The sequence below is a fragment of the Heterocephalus glaber genome, unplaced genomic scaffold, assembly GCF_053883595.1.
Source record: "Heterocephalus glaber isolate CG9 unplaced genomic scaffold, H.glaber_assembly_v1.0 deba00001662, whole genome shotgun sequence".
Taxonomy (NCBI): Eukaryota; Metazoa; Chordata; class Mammalia; order Rodentia; family Bathyergidae; genus Heterocephalus; species Heterocephalus glaber.
Genome location: NW_028258403.1, coordinates 6,078,843 through 6,102,278, shown reverse-complemented (window position 1 = coordinate 6,102,278; position 23,436 = coordinate 6,078,843). Strand labels below are relative to the sequence as shown.

At 36.8% G+C, this 23,436-nt stretch overlaps 1 protein-coding gene across 4 annotated transcripts in view; it reads left to right on the top strand.

Annotated features, from left to right (window-relative positions):
- The window catches only part of Stxbp6 (syntaxin binding protein 6), a 271,004-nt gene that overhangs the window by 181,877 nt on the left and 65,691 nt on the right, over positions 1–23,436 (top strand). For all 4 annotated transcript variants that reach the window (XM_004864058.4, XM_087197040.1, XM_021243895.2 and 1 more), the window contains 2 exons: positions 13,472–13,602; positions 14,585–14,750. In XM_004864058.4, coding sequence (XP_004864115.1) covers positions 13,472–13,602; positions 14,585–14,750 — 297 coding nt within the window. The remainder of the gene's footprint in view (positions 1–13,471; positions 13,603–14,584; positions 14,751–23,436) is intronic.

Genomic DNA, 23,436 nt, shown 5'->3' with positions numbered 1-23,436 from the left:
GACTGTGCATACAAATAAATAAAAATGTAAGGCAGAGAAGGGCCTTTTTTCTGATATATACAAAATGCAAATGTTTAATAAACTATGGCTTATAATGCACTAGGCATTGGAGTGCAAAATGACTGGGACTGGACAAATGACCTTAATGATTTTCATCTGGAGGGTGGACAGCTTGGACAGTAGAAGAGCCTGTCCCCTTTTCTCTCTGTCTCCACTAATGCCAGGTGGTCTAAGCCACTGTTGTCACCTCTCTCCTGGACTATAGCAGAAGTTCCAAAGGTGTTTCCCTACTTCCAAGCCTACTTCTGCCAAGATCTATTTGCCCTACAGTTAGATAGTAGTTTTTAAAAATGAAAATTAGATCATATTATGATCCCAGTTTGTTTTCAAAACCTTATATACCTCTGTCTCAGTGGTCTGCACTTGGCATTTGTCTATGAACTTGCTCATTCTCCTTCCCTCACAATGTTTCCTCAACCTGCTCTTCTTCTTTGAACAAGAGAAGGTCTTTCCTACCTTTGGGCCCTCACACTGTTAAGCTCAAAGAGCTTGTTGGGCCTGAAAAGTGTCTTGGGATTTATATTAGCCAGAGAAACAGAACCTATATAATCTCCTATATAATTAGGATTTATTATGAAGACTTGACTTACAAGATTTTGAAGAATAAGTAGTCTCATGATCTGCCATCTGGAAGCTGGAGAACCAGAAAACTTGTGGTATAATTTATTCCAAGTCCAAAGACTTGAGAACCAGTATAGCTGATGGTGCAAATCCCAGTCCAGAGGCAAGAGAAGATTAAATGAGATGTCATACCTCAAGCAGTGAGGCAGGAAAAAAGGTGCAAATGCTCCTACCTCAGCCCTTTTTTTCCCTATAGGTCCTCAATAAATTAAATGATAGCTTCTCATTCTTCTTTGCTGAGTCTACTGATTCAAATGCTAATTTCATCTGGAAACAGCATCTCAGATGCACCCACAAACAGTGTTTAATCTGGTTACTTTTTGGCCCTTCTAGTTGACACATTAAAATTAACCATTACAGAATCTGGCTAGATTTAGAGACTAATGCAGTATAACAAGGAAGATAAAAAACAGAGGAAGCTTGTGGGGTTTTATAATCAGGTGTCTTCATCTTCACTGAGTTTATGGAGGGTATTAGGAGATGGAGAAGCAGTGGGTTGAGGAGTGGGTGGAAGGGGAGGCAGCAGAGGGCGAAGCCCACATTGTGTCTCACCAGCACATTTCTCAAAGGAATAGGTAAGGTTTGAGGACTGGCCTTCACAATGAAAAATTCTCATAAGAAAGGGCAACAGTAAGCCTGTTCTCAAGTAGACTAGAAGTCTAAAGAGGGAAAGATGTAAGCTCCAGTGAAGAGGAAAGATAATTCATGGAGAAATGTTCCCAAAGCGAATCAGTGCTCCAGATAAACTCAGCGCCTCATGCATGCTAGACAAGTGCTCTGCCACTGAAGTGTACTGAGACCTAATATCTTTCAATCATATATTTGTTCCAGTCATTTGCTTTCTTTCTTAATTGGGTTGGATATTATTTTCTTTTAGTTTTCCGTTTTAAACAGATTGTCTCAGTAAAAGCTCTTTGTCAGATAAGTGATTTGCAAATATTCTCCCAGTTTATAACTGGTCTTTTCATTATCTTGAAGAAAATGTTTCAGTTTTGATGAACTCTTACTTCTTATTCTTTCATGAATTGTGCATTTAGTGTCATATATAAGACATTTTTGCTGAGCCTGAAGTCACACAGATTTTCATGTTTGAGCTCATGTTCCTCTTCTTCCTATGAGTATTCTTTTGTGCTATTATCATTTGGTAAAAAGATTGTCCTTTCCCCATTGTATTGCCTTTGCACTTTTGTTGAAACCCAGTTTTCCACATATGTGCAGGCAGGGTCTTTTCTTGCCTTTCTGTTCTGTCGCATGGATCTATGAATCTGCCAGTAGCATATTGTCTTGATTAGTTGTATTTTATAGCAAGTGTTGTGATCAGTTGTAAGTCCTCCAACTTTTTCCAGAGTTCTTTTTGTTCTTCTAACCTTTCACATTTTCATATGAATTTTATAATCAATTTGTCATATGCTATTTTTTAAAGCTTGCTATAATTTTGATTAAGATATCCTTAAATACCTGTAATCCCAATACTAAGGAGGCTGAGGCAGGAAGATTGTGAATTCAAGCCCTGCCTGGGCAATTTACCAATTTAGCTCCCCCCACCCTGCCAAAAACAAATTGTTGTTGAGGATAGCCAGACATGGTGGTGCACACCTATATACCACCACTCAGGACGTTGAGGCAGGAGGATCAGAAGAAGTTTGAGATCAGCCTGGGCTACATAGTGAGTTCAAGCTGAACCGCAGCCTGAATTACTTAACGAAACCTTGTCTCAAAAAAAAAAAAAAAAAAAATTTTTTTTTTAAATAAAGGCCCTGGGTTCCATTCCCAGTACTCCCACCCCTCAAAGAGATATCATTAAAATCTGTAAATCAACTTGGGTAGAATTTTCGTCTTAATAAGATTTGATTTTCTAACCCATGGCTGCAATATATCTCTTCATATGGTTTTGGAAATTAATTTAGAACTTTTGCTGTTTTAACAATGTTCACTTTTCCAGTTCTTGAACTTGAGATATTTTTATATTTATTTAAATCTTTAATGTTTTGTAGCTTTCCGTGTATAAGTCTTACACTTCTTTGATTAAATGTATTCTTATGTATTTTATTTTTTAAGGCTTTTATAAATGAATTGTGTTCTTGTTTGCTTATTAGCTATTGTGCTAATCCTTCAGAGAAGCAGAAGCAAAAGGTTGGGCATTTAGACAGTCTGCAGTTTATAATGGTTCAACTTTATAATGATGATGATGCCAAGTTGTACCCACATAGCCATCCTCTTTTTTACTTTCAGTACAGTATTCAGTAAATTGCATGAGTGCTATGTTATAAAATAGTCTTTGTGTTAGAGGACTTTGCCCAACTTTTGGTTAATGTAAATGTTTTGGGCATATTTAAGGCAAGATTAAGCTATGAGGTTCAATATTTTAGGTATTAAGATTATTTATTAAATGCATTTTTAATTTAAGATATTTTTGCCTTATAATGGATTTTTGAAATGAACCTCACCATAAATCAAGGAACATCTGACATATATATCTCACACACATATGCCACATACATACATACAGGTGTTTGTAGGGAAGAGAAAGATTGATTTTAAGGAGTTGGTTCATATGATTATGGAGACTGGCAAATCAAGTCTCCAGCTGGAGACCCAAGGAAGAGCTGCTGTTGCAGTACAAGTGAGAAAGCTACCCACTGACAGAGTACCTTCTTGCTTTGAGGGAATACTCAAGAGCAAATCAATACACATCTCTGGCATTTTCCTTCTTGCAGTTCTCTCCTCTCCAGTACTCTGTCCTGAGAATTTTAGTCACTTTGACCTCCCTGCACTCCCAGCTTAATCTTTTCAACTCAGGGAATCAGCCATTCTCTGCCTGGGTTTCCCTTCCCTGCACCACAATCTGGAAACTCTCTCAAATACATACATAAAGGCAACTGTAGGGTTCACCTCCTTCATTTCCCAGCTCTCAGGGATCACTGTCCTCCATTGCTGAATATGCAGTGCCTCAGAAACCATTGTTTCATAGATTTGGCCTATGGAGGGGCATTAAGCAAAAGGGTGAACTTAGCCCATCTTGGTTGAACATAGCCACGGGATTGGAACTGCTGGCTCATAAAATATATGCATGTTTATCTTTAGCATATATTTCATAGAGTTTACTAAATTCAGCTAGTTTTAATCCTAGATAATTTTTTATTAATGCAGTTGAACTTTGTTTTAACCAGAACATTTTGCTGGATTTCATTCCCCAATTTAGCACAGTAAAGAGTGAAGATGATGGATTCTTTGTGACACCATGCACCTTTTTTAGAATTTCAGTGATGTATATTTCAATTAAAATGTATGACTAAAAGTATTGAGTAAGTAGTGTCAGTGGAGAGCAGATAAATCTGTCTTTGCTTGACTGATAGTCGTAATTATATTTGACAGCTTGTGCTTCCTAAGTAATAAGAGCTTTGATTTTTCCAGAAATCTACTGATATTATATATTATGTACCTGGTCCATTAGAAAATTGTCTATCTTACTCTTCAATCTTCAACCTTCTTCTCCCCCTCCCTTCCCTCCTCTCTTCCTTCCTCCCCTCCTTCCTTCTTCCCTCGCGTACCACGTGCTAGATCTATATCCACATGACATTTCCCTGTTTCATTTACACTAAATATATATTTGAAAGATTATGTTCACCAGTGGGTCCATGGTACTATAGAACCAGACCCTTTCTCACAGTGGTGAATGACTACCCTCTTTCATAGCTACAGGTGGATGAAATGCTTCCATCTCATCTGATTATAAAGAATATTTGAGCTCTAAGAATGCTTTTCCCTAGCTCTCTTAGGTAAAATATGTTCTGGATTACTACCAAGTACGACATTTTCCTGAAGAGAGTTACTGTTTGACCAACACTTTTCAGTAATAACAAAAAGCTAAAAGAAAGTATAACATTAAAGGAGTCTGCTTCACAGTTTTATCTCCAGAAATTTAATTTATTCTTGAGTAAGGTAACTGTTTCTTTGATGCCTTTGTTTTTTGATAGTTTGTTAATCCCTCCTAAGAACAGATCAAAAACGATGTTTACTTCTTTCAGAATTAAGGAAGTAAGAACACAGCAAGACTGTAGCTAACCCTTCTGTTATCTTTTTTAGATATTACAATAGTTATATTGAATTTAATCTCCTTTAGAAACCAAACAGTTGTCACCACTTTGGGGATTTCTTTCTTTGGCCTGGGCCAGTTGTTTTATAGTTATAGGACTCAGACACATATAACCTTTCCATGAAAAATGTAAAGTTGCAATAACTAATATTAACCAGGTTTTATAATTCATTTTATGTTTTGTTTTTCCATAATTCAACATGAGTGCAAATTGACTTTCCTTGAAGGTCTATAGAAATTTTCTAAGGAAGTTAAAAAGTTAAACACAATGGGAAGCCTTGGGCTGCTGAAAGAATCTCAAGCCTGGCATGTTCTTGGGGAGGCTGAGACAAAAAAGTATTACTTATGAGAGGTGATAATATCTAGAATATATAAAGAATTTAAAAAACTCAGACCCCCCCAAATTTAAAGACCCAATTCAAAAATGGGCATCTGAAATAAATAGACATTCTCAGATGAAGAAGTACAAACAGCAAATAAATATATTAAAAAATGTTTGACATCACTGGTCATTCAAGAAATGCAAATTAACACAACACTGAGATTCCATCTCAGTCCTGTAAGAATGGCTGTTATCAAGAAATCATCCAAAAACAAATGCTAGTAAGGCTGTAGTGAAAGAGGCATACTTCTCCATTGATGATGGGGGTATAAAATGGTACAACCATTTTTTCTGCCACAAAAAGTGATAAACTTGAGACATTTTTAGGTAGATGGATGCATCTTGATAACATAGTTTTAAGTGAAATAAATTGGACACACATGTTTAAATATCACATTGTTTTTCTTGTGTGAGAAACCCAAAGGGTAAATAAGAACCAAAATAGAGGTTAGATATCGGGAAGTAGGAAGAAAATGTTCAAATGGGAAGGGGAACAAGGCAGGGGAATGGGGAAGGGAAGGAAAGAATGGGGATAAAAAAAATTTTAAAAGAATGGAAGGAAAGCAATAGAAAGAAAGTGTTGTAAATGGAGAAGGGAAGAAAGATTGAAAGGAAGGGAGAGGAATGGGGAAAAAAAGAATTAAGATAAGTACAGGTACAGGTACAAATTCCCTGTGATGACTGTGATTATTATATATGTCAAAAGTCTACTGATAATTTTTTTTTAAAGACAGAGGTGCTGATAGAATAAGGTTGCAGGAAAGGAGATTTCTGTAAGCGGTTTTAACTCCCAAGTTTCCCTCCCTCTATTCTCTTGATCTTTCTATAATTTCTTGGGATTTTTGTTCTCTGTCCACTTACTTGTAGCTCTCTAATGTTCATCTTTTCCAATAAAAAAAACCTGTTCAAATCCCTTAAAACTGTGGCTTGATTTTGAAACAGAACAATTTAACCTGAAATAAGTTTTTTGATTTCTTCATGGCTTCTGGGAGGCATAAGAACTATTCTTTTGTTGAGAATCCATTCATTTATTCACACATACATCATTTAGCACTGTATATCAGTTTGTAATATAGACAACATCATGGTCCTAGACTGGGGGGGGTAGTGGGGGACTCTACCCCCATGGAGTTAAGCTTCCTAATTTCAGACTTAAGATTTAATAGTTTAAGACTACTTGTGCTATTCCTGAATGTACCATTAAAAACTGGAATGTCTTTTCAAAATAAAAATCAATATATATTCATGGTTTTGCTTGATGGGAGATTATTTCATAGTCTCCCTCTACTGAAGGATTTGTTCAAGGTTCTTTATAAAGGAAGTTTTCAGTGCAAATTCTTCTTTTCTGGTAACCCTTCAGAGAATTTTTCCACACATTGCATCATCATCATCATCATCATCATCACCATCAGCATCATCATCAACAACAACAACTCTTTCTCTTCCTCCTCTTCCTTCTCCAATGGGGAGATGAGAGTATGATGTAGTTGGATACCTGGGAACTCGTGATACCAAATAAGGAATCCATTGGATGGTTAAAACCCTGTGAACTGATTCGAGGCCTTCCTTCCCCCTTAGGACTAAGACAGCAGGGATTGTTTAAGGACATCTTGTATATGTCTCCACTAGCTTGGTGCTTATGAATAAAATGCCACCATTTTTTCTTGTTTTTCCTTTGAATTAATAAAAAGTCCTTCCTTAAGACACGCAAATTGAAGACTATCCTGTAGACCCATTTGGGTCCTGTCAGGAATCTGACCTGAGAGCTCCCAGTATCTAAGAGGGGAGGGAAGTAAAGAAAGAAGGGGGCAGTAGGGCCCCAAAGGCAAGCTGACCACTTCAGGAATTGGTCAGTTTGGGGATCTCTGGTTATGTGGCCCATGAAGTCTAAACATTTACTGTGTCCTGAAATTATTGCACACTTTAAGAAATACAGAGAGAAACAAAATCAATGCCAAGGAGAAAGTGCCATGCTCCATTTCCCACTAACTATAGTAGAGATGATATCTCCCTGTTCTGAAAGCATATGAGGTAATGATCTGGATATTTTTTGCTTTTAAGCTTTTAAAAAATTCAACTGTCTCACCTGATGAAATTGCTGATGCAGCCTCAGACCTGTTGTGTATTTCTCATGCATACTATGAAATCCAACTAGAATTATCATACATTAGTTTTGGAACAGCAATAAGGAATCCACTCCCACATAATTATTTCTCATCTTGGCCTGTTTCTGCACCACATCAGCACTCAAAGCCATCCTCGATCTTGCCTTTACTTCCTGAACCCATATTGCAGAGGATCTCTCTGTCTCTCTCTGTGACTCTGTCTCTGTCTCTTCTCTCTGCCCCCTTCTCCTCCTTCCTCCATTCCTCAACCCCCCTTTCTTTCCCTTATCAGTTATCTCTAACACAACCCAAGAACAGCACTGGTAAGAATTTACGTGAATACTCCTTGTCTTTCTTGCTCCCAATATTTTTATTTCTTATTAACTGTCTTGAATGTCTGGCCTTTAGGCTCCAGCTGAGCAGGGAGCTGAGGCTGCCACAGCCCTGCCATTCACTTACCTATAGGACTGTATATGATGACATTTTAAGGTATCTTAAGTATATGGGTATGGTAAGTTCTGCATTTTAGCTGCCCTAGCCTTAACATCAAGCTGTAATGTGGATTTGATTTGTTCTTTAGCACGCTTACTTTTTTTTAGTTTTTTGGATTGCAGAAATGACCACAAAGTTATATGACAATTTAAGTTCAATGTGTAAGAGAGATGTTTATACAAATGTATGATAAATAATAATAATAAATAATAAGTAAATGTACCTTAGTTCATGGTACCTTGATGAATGGTCAAGTTATGAATGAATGATACCTTAGTTCATGAACTTAATTCTTTCAACGTCTCTGGTTTCAAACTGAATTGGATGAGAACCAAATCAAATTTCCTCATAAGGTCAACATTGAACCTAACCATTGAATTTGATTCAGTTCTTGTCCAATTCAGTTTCTGATCAGAACAGTGGAAAGAATTAAGTTCATGAACCGAGGCATCACAATAGAAAGGATGTAATGGTGATGAGTGATCATTTTGTTTATAGGGTGATTATTTGCTTCCTTTCAAATGATGTTTTAAGATTTAGATCATAATTTGTATATTAGGCACAACTGAGTTTCCCTTTAGGAATAGTTGAGAGATGATGCTATGAATAATGAAATTGTAGGAGAAAAAGTGTGTGTTTTGGAAAAAGGTGATTTCACAACCACTGGACCTTGAAATGGAAGATCTGCCTCAGAATCATTTGAAGAGTGTGACCTACTCTCTTGTTTTGCATAGAATACATTTTTGTCTTTCCTTTCCTCATCAGTCTTTGTTCTCCCATCCACTAATTCTACCTTCCTGACTTACTGTGGACTTGTTCAGTATGATTTGGGATGCTTTGTTATTGGCTGGCTCTCAATTTATAATGAGATAGAATTCTCTTACTGGATGCAGTCAAGGCCGATATAATGAGACCCATGTGTCTGATTTTATCTTTGTAAAATGTCTCATGGAGGAACCATATTTTAAAAGACCTCTTTAGACTATTAGTTCATGAAATGGAGGTATTCCAGCGCTTGAGTTATGATGATAATGATACTCTGGACATAGTAGTTCATATTGCTGCTTCTCACCTATAGCAGAGGTGTAAGATCAAGTCTGTATAATGGTTAAAAAGGTAGTACAAATCCATGAAAATCACATTTTCTTTTCAGGATGTTTCAGAGCAAAAACACCCTGGGTTTGGTTTCTTCCATGCTTCTGCCTGCCTCCTATGTGAGTGCAGGAAGCAGTAGCTACTGGGAAAGGGAATGAAGGAACAGGAAGCATTAAGCTTGGATAATCAAGTGTGTCCCAATATGGGCAAAACAGCAGTCCTAGAGATACCATTTCCAGTGAAGGTATTCTATTACATGTAAGAGAAGATCTGTGTTGTGATTATCTTTAACACCTATCTCCCCTTGCTAATCACCCATTTTACCAAATAGTAGGCCTCACATGCCAAATCCTTCATTGTATTTTTATTGTTTTCTATTTAGGACAGGCAAAACTATATATATATTTATGACATAAATATATCTTTATTTAAAGAGGAATATTAAGGAAATAGCAGTTTAAGAAACTATAAAAATCACAGCAGAAATATCATTATTAGAAAGAAATTATTCAATTAATCTTTCTTCAGTGAGGATCCCATGCCCAATAAAATGTGATATTTGACACTGCAGCAAAATTTATAGTAACAAGAATGGTGGACCAAAAGTTCATCATTTCAGTTGCAATTTTCCTGTTAGCAGTATGATGTTAGCAAGTCAGCTCTTTCTGGACCTCAGTTTCCTTGTATATAAAATAATTGGAAGATGACAGCAATAATTCCGTCTCCATCTGAGACATATTTTCAGTCTCAAGAAAGAAAACCAAAAGCTATATAAAAGATTTTGTAAAATTTGAATGTCATTTTTTAAAAATATGATGTCAATTTTGGGACACTACATCACAAACTAGTAGGAAGTAGCTTAGAGGATCTGTATGGAGATTTATCCAACGGTATGTTTCTTGACTGGGAGACATGATACCAGTCTGGTTATTGTTCTTCACCCAACAAAAGCAGACATCTAATATTTTATCCAGGCTTGTAATGAACCTTGTTCAGTGAAATAAATAGTATGCCAGTGGAACCTACTTGGATAAAGTAGTCACAAAAATGGTTTTTGATGAAGTTGACCTGTAAGCTGAAGTCTGAGTAATGAGCAAGAGACAATCATGAAAAACTAACAGAAAGAGCATTTCTATAAAGGGAACAGTATGTGCAGAGAGTCTGAAGGGGAAAGAATTGATGTTTTCCATGAGCAAAATATGATTGGAGCTTGATAGAGAAAAGGGGGAATGGAATGAAATGAGCTAGGAGAGCTAACAAGAGCCAGATCATCCAGGCTTTGCCAGTCATGGTTAAGGACTTGCATTATATACTAAATGCTTTGAGAATACACTGAGTTTTTTAAAAGACATTTCAGTTCTTTGTATTTAGGTTTGAATGGATAAGCCAGTCAAACAGGCCCGGTTGGGGAAAATCCTAGAAGGGGAGTGATGTTGTATCGCCTGAGATGTGGCTGCTTCAAGAAGCCTTCCTGACTTTCCTCAACTCTATCTTAGTTCTTAAAGCCCCCACACCAATACCTAAGATGATTTACATACCATTTATCCTTCTGTTTTATGTTAGTACTCTACTGTATAATTCTTATCCCCCTCTTCCCACCCAAGTTCTTGATTCAGAATCATGTTCTTCAAAGTTCCACTTGCCCGCAAAACCTATATGTCCCATAAATGTTTGGTGGAAGAGTAAATACATAATTTCAGTGGTATCCAGCAGTCAGTGTGCCTCAGAATCACTGGGAAAATTTAAATTATGGGTGCCAAGGTCATACTGTGAGGGTGCAATTCACACAGCTCAGTGTAGTTACTGTAGATGCTCCCAAGTGATTGTGATATGAGGTCAGAGTGGAGAACCAGGGGAATGGGCTGATTCTGGGTGTTCTGCAGTATTCCTGGGAGTGTTAAGCTCACCCTTCCCTTTCCCATGTCCATATATCTGTCTTTGCCTTGTGATTGTTGAAAGCATAACACAAATGTCCAGTTATCTGGCCCTTAAAGTTATTAAGAATAATGAATTTCAGAATCTATAGTATGAGGATAGATGGATATATAGCCCTATGATATTACTGATCCAGGTAATCAGGCTACATTTTCCAGAGTGTGCTTTCAATAAGCTTTCTTTCAGAAGTAAAAGTATATTTGTTTTTCCCTAGACACCTAGAATTTGAGTGACTTGGTTTTTTATCAGGTATGGGCCCCAAAAACGTTCAAAAATATCAAAAAAGATGTTAAACTATGTTTCCTTTAGGTATGGTACTCAAAAATTTTAGCCATGGTATATTCATGAAAATGTTTTGATTTCATAAAAGGAAAGTCCTTATTTAATCCTTTACAATGTATATATAATAACGTAATTTTAAGGCACCTGCTTCAAAATAGAAAATTTGATGTTGAAGATAATAACAATAAACAAAAATTAAACCAAAATGGGCTCGGTGCCCAGGAAAACTTGCCCATGAACTGGGCAAGGAATGAACTAATAGAGGAAAAAAGGCAAGAATGAATAGTTTTGTATCTGTCTCCATTTAAAATGACCACTTTACAGTGTGACAGCTATTGAGGAATTCTGTGTATACATTTGTCATTGTGGGTGGAGTTCCTGCCTGCCTCATTTCAATGACAAATCTCCAATGGAGTTTGCCTTCCTGCAATATGAATCTTAGACATACCGGGAATATACTGTGATTCTGTATTGTGTTTGTGCTTTTATAATGCTGTGAACTACTTGGAAACAAATGAACTAGAAATAAAAATAGTAATTGGTTAAAACTTTAACTGCAGTTGGAAGGAAAGCCTTCAAATTTCCCAGGATGCTTAAATGTCATATGATTTACATAAACAAGGGAGGAAATCTTTGTGTATTTAGGAATGTGTGTCTAATGCAGGAACCCATGTTTTCCTGTTATTGAAAAGCATTCTTTAATCTTTTGAGCACATTTTAAGGCCTGCATATATTCCAGATATGTTGTTTCCTTTAACATGAAAACATAAGAGCAGAATACAACTACCAGTAGGTCTCCCCTTTGTGTCACAGAAGGTAAAGAAATAAATTAATCAAATTAAATAGAGGGACAGAGCCCTGAGCACACTGGTAAGACCAGCTGACTTATTTAGAGGAATGGTTATTCCTACTGGGATATAACAGGCTTGAAGCCTGTTAAGAAAGGCTATTTGTGATAGAAGACCAAAAATTTCCTCTGATCATAGGTATTGAAGGGGATGATAACTTTTTAACCACAAAAGTAAGTGTAATTGGTGTGAGACATTGGAGGCTTTTAACCAAATACAACTGAAATAATGGGCAATAATTTAAAGCATCACTTGAAGTTTTTAAAAAAGTTTGCTAGATTCTGATTAGGAGCAAAAGAAGATTGTGCTGGCCATAAAGACAGTTTTCAGAGCTGGGACTATAAAGTAACACCAATCCGCAAAGGCAGAGTGGCCTTTTGTTTTCTTCTCTTGGTCTCTGTTCTTCAATTGCAGTGAACCCAGACACCAAAACTGCAACAAGCTATAGAATGCTTGAACTGTAGTTTTATTATCACCAAAGATGATTACAATAAGTGCCTTCTGTTCCTCATCCCACAAGAGTTCTTTTGCCATCTGCTGAGCATCTACATAGTTATTAAAAACAAAGAAATAATATGAAACAGTTACATTGTCTTCCATAAGGCGGTGACTAGGACTGAAATGTTTGCAGCCAGTCTACGGCCATACCACCCTGAACGCCCCTGATCTCATCTGAAATGTTTGCAGCCAGTGGTGCTCTCCACTTTCCCTAGTTCTTCCATGTCATCATTGCTATTTAATCGCACTAACTTCTACATCCAAGACTCAGGAGGAGCTTTGAGGAAGGCCCTTTTAAGACCCTAATTTACTCTCATACTATCTTTGAGTCTTTAAATCAGAAGGCAAGTAGACATAGAAATGTTCAGATGCTTCTCTCCTAGTGTCTGAGAGGTGATGCTACCTGAGACTAGGAGGAATGATTGTCCTGGCCTATGGCTGTAATGATGACAGGAATTCATATGTGGGGTTTGTACTCAGAATGTCAAATACAGCTGTAATCAGGTGCAAGCTAGATAACAAACTGCATGACCTTGCAAAGTCAAATAGTTCATTTTAAAATATCTATCTGTTTATTTGCTTGGGGTGAAGTATTACTCATTATCACTGAAGCTCAGATGCTTACACTGGATTGTAAAACTAGAAACAGTTGCTACAAGTCCCCCAGGAATCCAGTAACTTTAACTTTAAAAATTCATTCCTTCTAAAGCTTCCTTCTTGGTGCCTGTCAGCCTAGGATGCTTCTTGGCCTGCAAGCTATAATTGTGCACTTGTAGTCTCCATTAAAGGTGCTTGGTGTTATTCATTCAGTTAAGTCATTTAATTGCATGAAGACTTAAATAAAGCAGCTCACAATAGAATTATAAACTACTTGAGAAAGGAGATTATGATTTCTATTTCTTTTGCATTCACTCAGCCCTCACCAGAGGCACACAGTTATTCATTCATATTCTCCCACTCAGCCTCCCTGTCTCACTGGGCATATGCACAGTAGGTGTCGAATCGGGAAATAAACCAACCTGCAAGCCCACTAATCTGAGTGGTTTTTTCTTGGCAGTGACAAACAAGAAACCCACACAGGCATCTATCACAAAGGTCAAGCAGTTTGAAGGTTCCACATCATTCGTTCGGAGATCACAGTGGATGCTTGAGCAGCTTCGCCAAGTTAATGGTATTGATCCTAATCGGGTGAGTGAACTGTCCAGTGCTGAACAAAGAATTCTCTTCACAAGATGACTCCCTGATTGACCTTGGTAGTAGTGGTGGTGCTTTGAATCATAACTAGCCTTTTCTGATGCCTATTCCTTTCCTATGGAAAATTATAAATCTTTTAATTATGCTTGTGGAGGAATCTGAGGTGATGCATATAGAAGAAATACTGCACCCAGTAATGTTTATTAGCAAAGGGCAGGGTTCAGATAATCATATGCACAGTCACCAATATTAAAACACCATATTCATGAAAGCTTCATTTATTCCCTAATGCCACTAATGACAAAGATCATTCTACCAAAAATCAAATAAATTAATGACACTTTAAAAATCATGTATTAGGATTCCATTGGATTTTATAAGAGAAACATTTTAAAGTACAGTTATCTATTCGAAGTACCCTCATTCCCTTTTGGGTCTCTCTCTCTCTCTCTCTCTCTCTCTCTCTCTCTCTCTCCCCCCCCCCCCTCCCTCTCCCTCTCTCCCTCCCTTCTCCTGTCTGTCTCTCTCCCCGCCCCGCCTCTCTCTCCCTCATACACACACCCCACCATGACCACCACCGCCACCACCTCAATAAGGAAGAATAATAAAATGTAAATTTTTACCATATACTAAAATAATAAGAGCATCTTTTCCTATCAAAGTTTAGAGGCAAGATTAATAGGGGTCATTGATGAGAACGTGAAGGAATCTTTTTTCCAAGTATTTTGGAAGATAATACATGGTGTGAATTCTGATGTAAGTCAGTCTGCAGTTCAGCTATGTCAATTTCTATGATTCTAGCCTCCTAGGAATATCTATAAATACTGTAAAGTTGGATTTTGCTTGTTAAATAAATGTGAACTCTTCACACATTTAAGTCCTAATAAAGATGAGTGTTATTGTTGCCATGGTCTTTAGCTTTTATGCATGTTTTGATAGGGGAAAAGATCAGTATTTATTTCAATATCTTTTCCAGGATTCTGCAGAATTCGATTTGTTGTTTGAAAATGCTTTTGACCAGTGGGTAGCCAGCACAGCCTCAGAGAAGTGCACCTTCTTCCAGATCCTCCACCACACTTGCCAGAGGTACCTCACAGACAGGAAGCCAGAGTTTATTAACTGCCAATCCAAAATTATGGGAGGTGAGTGGGTACTTAGATGACATTAGTCATTTTCTTTCCTTAGACTCACTTTTATATGAAAAGTTAAATGTTCAGTAACATAATTAAAAACAAAAAATCAAAATGCTCAGAACTAGACAGGATTAGAACCATTCAAGGGAGTTCATTGTATGCTAAGTCTAGATACAATGGCATGTTTTCAGTCTTATGGCAAAGTTGATCTTTTTATAAGAAGTAGCCATTTAGCTAAGATTATTTGTCCTATAAGAACAATTCTGCCCCTTTATTAGAAAAATCTTTCAATTTGTTTTCTTTTCTACTTTAATAATGTCATTGCAGGACAGTTTTCTGGGTTGTTTTTTCCTATGATTTCTAAAGATATTTTACAAATACTAATGTAAAAACAACAAATACTGTCCCTTTCTTTCAAATAACTGCCAATCTCGAGTTAATTCCTTAAGTGATGCACAGAGGTCAGTTGGAATGAGTGTTCTAAGCCAGTGTAATGGGGTGAGCACCAGCATAGGCAACATACTGAGAAGCGTTTAAATGGTGCTTCCACATTTGGCGAGTCTTTTTAGGGAATCCAAACTGCTGAAAATATGAAAGCCTTGCCAATCACTCTGGGAGTGGGGAACAATTTTTATATCATTGGTGTTTTTGCTGACCTATTTTCTTGCTTTTGAAATACATTTTTTTAAATGCACCAACTTTACCTTAATCAAATTTTAAATGAAAGTTACGTTAGAAACATTGTATCTTCTCCTTGGTCTGTGTATGTCTTTTATGTTAATATGGAATAGAATCCAATATTCTATCTTAGCAACTAATGTGCACACTGTCACTTTGCCATTAGTCTGCTAGATCTTGTATGGAGAAAATACTGTTCAATTCCTCATTATTGTTCATGAAATTATTTTACATTTTAATAACCTTGAAAGGCTTTTATCCAGCTCAGATGCAGTCTCTTATTATAGTTTCTCGGTTTAGTCCCAGAAAAACAGGAGGTGATTAGTGGTGCATATTTTCTTCGAAGTGTCTACTTCCTATGATACAAAAGTGAAAAACAGATGTTTATGGGAAAGAAAATATTAAACACTGAGTTATTTGGAAAATAATGAGATATAGCCCTCTATCATATCTATACCACCATTGATCCTCAGATGAAACCTACTTTTAAAGTCCAGCTTTAACCAATTTGGTAAAAGTTTGAAAGACCAGGTGTAGGAGCACTGGTGGGTCCATTTTCAGTGAATGGAAAGTTGGCCAGAAACTCAGCTTTTCCTCATGCTTTATTAGATGGAATTCTCTCTTCTAGTCTAACACTAGATTATTGTCTTGATCATCAGTTCTTACTGAGAAACATTTTTTCTTATTGTCGATATGGCCAGAAGTTTACATGGCTAGCACCTCTAAAAATACTGTGCCATTATACATTTGAAGTTTTTATTGCTCTTGGAAAAAGGAAGAATCCTCCCCCCAGCATTTCACTTCATGTTCCATCCTAAGAGCAGAGTGGCTAGGCACCAGCCCAGTACTATAGGAACTCATGTGCTTCTAACATGTTCTTCATTTACCTTCTTGGATATCCTCAGACTTTCCCACAAGTCACACCCAGCTCTTCCTGAGTCATTAACCCAGTCCTGCAGCGCTTTCCATTGCCTAATAAACCCCAAATGATGCAGAGTTGATATGGGAACCCATAATGTTAAATTGTTGGTATGTAATTGGATGAAACTAAAAATTGCTCTCCTATAGCTAGAAAAATAGCTAGTTAATGATATCAAGTACCAAAATAGGCTTCACCTATTTGTGACTCTAGATATGTCTCTTTATCTTCTCTGGACCTCAGTTTCCCAGGTGCACCATGTGGAGGCTAGATCAGGTGATATCTATAGTCTCTTTTAGTACTATCATTTTGAGTATCTATAATTCTTAAATTAGAATTTTGTTGTGTAGGTTTATTGCTTCTTAACTTAAGGAACTAAGTAAAAGCTTTATTGCAGTTAAATATAGACTGGCCCTGGATTCCTAAGGAAGGGAAAAGAAGAAAGCTTGTATTAAACATATTGTAATTTATTGGCAGCACATGTCTTTAATAAATGAAATTGTCTTATTTAAATAGTGCTTAGCCTTGGTAATGGTTGTAGCAACACACCCTACTAAATTAGTATGCTAATTGGTCTTTCTTTTTGCCAGTTATCCCAATTCTGACACTTAAGAATTATGTGTTTTGAGGATCACTAGATTCTGACTCCTTCAACTTCTGTATAACTACCCCATGTTCAGCAGATGAAATCCATTTCTAATTTCACAAAATCACTTGGTATCTGTTACACTCGGGCCACAAGTTCTAGATACAATTGTTTATTATACTGTAAAATATGAGTTTTGTGATTTTAGAGCACAAATGTTGGTGTTGGTGTCCTTTATATATGTTATTTTAGTTTTTAAAACTGCCTGTGGAAATAAAATTTACTATCTTCATTTTACAGAGAAGGAAGAAACAGGATCAGAGATTTTATTAAATAGCTTGCCAAGGGTTATAAGTATATTGCTATTTAGTGGAGATAAGATTCCAGCAACAGGCTCAGTCCGCTCTAAAAGCATCTGTCGTAGTGACATTGAGTGGCATACTTCAGGAAACACTATTGTAGTGTCTTTAGATAAATAGTGCCCCCTGTAGTTGTGCAGGAATGGTTGGAACTATTTTAGCCAGCACATTTCTGGGTTTAAAAGAGAGAGGTAGGAGGAGAGGACTAGAGATAATAGATGGTTTTAAATTTTTGCCTTGTTATCTGACAGGTGTATAATTAAAATAATAACCTTTATTTTTCTTTGTCCTAAGGACCACAGAGTCATCAAGGACCTTTAAAATCATCTCACTTTCTTTTGTTTGTTTTTATTCACTATCACTTCAATATATTACATAGATGAAAACATGGGAAAGATTATGCAGTCCTGGCCACTGACAGGGCCTCTCAGGTGCTTTGTATCTGGTCTAGCCCTGTCACTGGGAAAACAGGCCCAGCAATTTTGAATGACTTTGTCAAGGTCAAAGGACTAGAAGCAAGGCTGTCTAGCTCCCACCAAAAAACACTTTCTTTAATACCAATTATAATAATCAACATAAGATTATCATTGAAATATTTGTGATCCTATGTAGTTCCATCACTGAATTTTTGTATTGTGTCTATCCCATGGAATTATATTTTGCTTTTTGTCTCGAGGAAGATCAATTAAATAAAATTAAATGGACTCTGGCATGTTTGAAATTCTTTTCTCCAAAATGGTATCACCTTACTTCCTGCTATGGTTTAGATCTAAATATCCCCCCATTCAGAAGCAGGGCTTTCAGAAGGTGATTAGATCATGAGGACTCTTGATTTCATTAATGGATTAATCCATTGATGACATTGAAATTTTATAGCATTATTGGAAGGTCATGGAAACTTAAGAGGTGGGATATAGTTGAAGGGGCTGTTTCATGGGGGGGCATTACCTTGAAGACATATCCTGTCACTGACCCCTTTCTCTCTGACTCTGCCCCTCTATATATGCTTCCTAACCCTTCCTTGCTGTCTCTCTGCTCCCTGACTGCCATAAACTGAGCAACTTTTCTCCACCATGCCTTTCTGCCATGATGCTTCTGCCTTGGAGCCACTGACAGTGGACTGAAACCACGAACCAAAATAAACCTTTTCTTCTTTAAGCTGTTTTTCTCAGTGCTGAAAGCTGACTAACATACCTCTACTGCAAAGTTTGGAAAGCTAAGATCTTCTATTGCTAACTCAGAACCCAGGAAAGAAAATAATAAATTCTTCAGGGCTGATTGAAGACCCTCATAAACTGAAAAGGGACAGAATGCTCTAATGAAGTGTACAGGGAGAAGTACTGGCTCCCTCTCATGCCTCTGACAGCATCTTTGGGTCTGTCTCTCTTCCCTGGATTGTTAAAGGATCAGTAAGCTAGGACCGAGTTCTCAAGATCATGTGTAACCTCCATGCTCTTCTCTATTAGTTCACTAAACATCAATCACCTTTCAAAAATTCAAAGCCATTGTATGGTTTTCTGGGTCCTTAAACTGCCTAGCAACTTGAGGAGATTAAAAAGAGATGTGTGGAACAAGTTCTGGCTGCTGAAATACAATGTGGCAACACAAATCACTCCTGAAAGTGAAGTCTCAAGTTCACATGGGTCAGATTTATGTCATTTGATAGGGTAGGTTTTATTGTCTGTGTTTATTGTAAGCAGAGATGATGTTATAACATTATATTTGTGATAACACATTTGTTCTTTAACCTTAGACTTCAGAGGAAAGACTTGCTTACAGCTAATTCATTTCAAAGAAACATGGCCAAAAGAGCATCAGTTTAGATAATGGGCATTTCATATTAATTCAGGGTCTCAAGGGAAACTTTGCTATTCTACATACTTCATTATTCTTACTCAAATATAAACAATTCCCACATGGATCCCACTAGGTCCCCACATTGATATTTTATTTATCTTGCCCTTTTCTAATGACTTCTATTGACCTGTTTTTTTCTATGCCTAATGCAGGTTGAGAATCCCTTACCCAAAACATTTGGAACAAGAAGTGTTAGGCTCTAGTTTCTGAATTTTAAAATATTTGCCCATATATAATGAGATTTATGGAGACACGGAACTCAAGTCTAAACACAATATTCATTGATGTTTCATATGCACTTTATACATATAATCAGAAGTTAATTTCATCCAATATTTTTAATAATTTTGTGCATGAAATAGATTTTGTGTATGGCAGCTAAAGGGGCTAGGAGAGTCTTTTTTTCCTTGGAGACACTGAATAAACTGTGTTGTGTACCTATGTGTTGACTGCAACACTACACATGAAATCAGGTCAGGGATTTTTCACTTGTGTCATGTCAGCACTGAAAACCTTTTAGATTCTAAAACATTTTGGATTGCAGATTTTCAGATAAGGGATGTTCAACTTGTGCTGTGAATCTTATAGCAATCTTTAAAGGTTTTGCAGTCCACAAAGTAGGTTCTTTGCAACTGTTGTGTGTGTGTGTGTCAATAAGTGATATAAATTACTTGCAAAGAAAAAATAATTTATTCTTCAAGATGAGTATAAACTGAAGCATATCTTAACATTCCTCATGAATGCTAAACCCAAACTCCCTAACTCATTCAGTAACCTCTTAATCTTTTGCCTGTTTTATAGTTGTCATGCTACTAGTTTTTGAGACCCAATTTTGCACATCTCCTCATTGATGCAATCAAGCATTTATTCATCACTGTCCACACATTGGGCTTGGAGCTATCTGTAGATACCCAGCCACAAAGTAGGCACCTTCACTAACTTAACTTTTCTGATGGACAACATATATAAATAGTATAAAACATTTCCTAAGGACAAAGTAGTAACTGAGCTACATTTGTAGAGATGGCTAGCATTCACCAGACAGGGCAGGATGAAGAAAGCTCTTTCTCATTGCAACAGTTAATCCAGACAGTTTTATTTCAATGTTAGTTATATTCGGAATTTGGAATGTGGTGGATTGTTTTTCCATGAAGCAGGCTATTTTAAAGTGCCATAGATTTTCAGCAGCAGCAAAGGGTACTTCACAAGCATTGCCCTTTTACACATAGCTTTTCAGAGGATGCTATAAAGCCAAGACTTCAGAGCGCTATTAGAATTCTAGGGACACAGATGTCTCTGATGTCTCCTTTATCCCAGTCTGGCCTTTGTTTGCCCCTGGTGATTGGTATGCGAGAAATGAAGCCCAAATGGCTTTACTATGGATCCCCCTGGGGTGGACAGAATCTAAAGATTCAATCACAGTGTGACTTTCTATTCTGTTTTTCTTCCAACAATACAAGGTCATCCCTTAGTGAGGTGTGCAGATATGTCACCTTGTGAATGTCCCAGTCATGGGTAGTATGAAGTGAGATGACAAATATTTTTTAAAAAACTGCTTTCTAACAGGGTTCTTATGGGGGGAGGGGGTGATATGGTTATCTTTAATCCCAATTTATTAATATAGTGCTTTAAGGGATCCTATAATATTTGCCACAACTGTTTTATGTCTTCCTTTTGTTTTAATGGGTTATTTTTTGTCAGTGAATAAGGCTTCATGAGGAATGAACCTCATGTTCTTGTACATGCTCTGAGGAGGAACACATTAAAACAAATTGCTTACTTCTCAAGAATAAAGTCATGAATAATTTTGTTCCTAGTACTCAAACTTCTGTATGCTTAGGCATGCATAGTCTCTGTCTCTGTCTGTTTCTCTCTCTCTCCCCCTCCCTCCCTCCCTCTCTCCCTCTCTCTGTCTCTCTCACACACTCACACACACACACATACACACACACACAAGATCATAATTCACAAAAAGACTTATTTTAAAACCACCATTTTCTTGCTTGTTGATGCCTATGTGTAGATACAGCAACAGAGGAGAGCAAGCTTCTTAGCTGATTCACTGTTGTGACAAAACAGTGAAATGTTCCTCACAGTTCTTTAAATCAAGAGCAATCTGTGTCATGCTTATTCTAGTGACTATTTTTGTTGCCCTTGAAAAAACAACAAAACAACAAACTTCAGTTACCCTCCACCTTAGTGCAAATGAAGAAAATGAATCATGGGAAACTTGCCCAAACCCACAGCTATAAAGAGACAGAGACGGTGTTTCAATCCAGTTCTTCCTTTTATTCTCCATCCATTAAGTACAGAACATGCCTTCCAAGTTCTTTTAGTAGCCAAAAGTCTTGCTTTCCTTTTATTTATTGATTCAATTCTGCAGAAGGAGGATGCTACTATTTTAATAAGATTTGTGCAAGTTGAATTAAAAATTACATTTCAAAGTTCATAAATGTCATTTAATTACATTGATCATTTACACACAGAGAGACTTACAATTTTTTCTTCCATAACTCCATCTTCATCATGGAAGCCAATACATGTTTTCCTAGATGATATATTTCATTTAAGACTTGCTTTTTAGTGCTGAGGTTGTAGCTCAGTGGTAGAATGTTTGCCTAGTATATATAGTGTTCTAGGTTCAATCCCCAGGACTATCAAAGAAGGGCAGGATAAAAACAACTTGCCTTACAGAAACTTTATGGGGAAAGAAGGAAATTAAGAATAAAAACAAAAGCATGCATCAGTAATAGAACAATAAGTATATTTTAGCTGGACACAGTGGTGCATGTCTATAATCCCTGCACTTGGGAGGCAGGCAGGAGGATGGTGAGTTGTAGGCCAAGGCTACATAGTGAGTTCAAAGCCAGCCTGGACTACATATATGGACCCTGTCTCAAAAACAAGCAAAAAAATCTAAAATTAGAAAATCCCAGTTTGTGGGGATTTTTTTGCTTTTATTACTTGGTTCCCATCACTCCAGGATAACTATTGTGTCAAACACAGGTTTGTAGGTATTACTATATAGCCCACTGACAAAACTATCTGATGTTAGCTGAGCACTGTTAGGATCATACCAGTCTAGCAAAAAGCTATCAGATGTTTCTGGATGTGAAAATTTTATATATTTATTTTTTAACTTAGAATGACATTACTACTCATGTTGCTATGTATGAGCTTTTTCATATTTTCTGATTCAGTCATTCAATCTCATCTTATTCCCACATGATGAATAAAAGATAAATGGTTTTAAGTGGAAAAAAAAAACCTGAAGTAACCAAGACTACTTCTTTAGATTCCATCCAGCTCTGTGCATGATATAAATGACTAGTAACTAAGGAAAAACTGGGTCACAGATGCAGGGATTTTTTTAACTGCTTATTGGCTGTAATCTACACTGAAATGATTGCTGTAAAACAGCTGGTTGGGTGTATGGCTAGTCATCCTATTACAGACGTGACTCCATGCTTTCATTTCTTTTGAATCATATCTCTCTATTAAGATCTTGAACCAAATCAAAGCTACATAAAGCTACTTCCAAAATATCATTTCTTGGCTTGACAAGGATTATGAACATATTTTCCCTAGTCGATGCTTAAATAATCTGCACAGAGAAGAGCCATTCCTGCTTTTAGAATGAAACAAAGAGCTTGATACAATGCAGATAGTGCAGACTGGATTTACTTATCCCTGCCTTTGATGGTATCACTCATTAGCTCTGTGACTTTACCTAAGCTGTTTATAGTCACCCTCCCTATGCTTTTCTTGATTGTGAACAGTACATACACCTTCAATTTATGCTATAAGGATTAAAGTAGATTTTAAAATATTAAATCAAGTAGGTTTAATATTTTAAACTGAAAAGTACCCAGGTATGCTTAAATATTCTATTTTTATAAATGGAAATTTTAATTTGCATATTCATAATATTACATAATTTCTTCCAGAATAATTACCAAAGTCTTCTCTTATGGAGATGCAAGAAATATTCTTGAGCTTTCATAGTCCATGTATGCCATAAGAATTGAAAAAAAATTTCTTTGTTCCAAGTGGGAATGAGCTGAGCTGTATTACAGACATTTCAGATGTCTAGGATGGTGAGTTGTATGCCGTGGTTTTATAGAATGCTGAATGTGTTGCATTTTATGTTTGACATTTAGAGTGCGTATGTTACTGCTGACTTACCAAAACAACGATGTTCAAAATATATCAAGTGACACAGTGCCAGAGTTCAGAGCACATAATTCAAATCTTCTACTAGGAAAGAAAAGACCAAAAGCCTGTTTCCTGAACTTT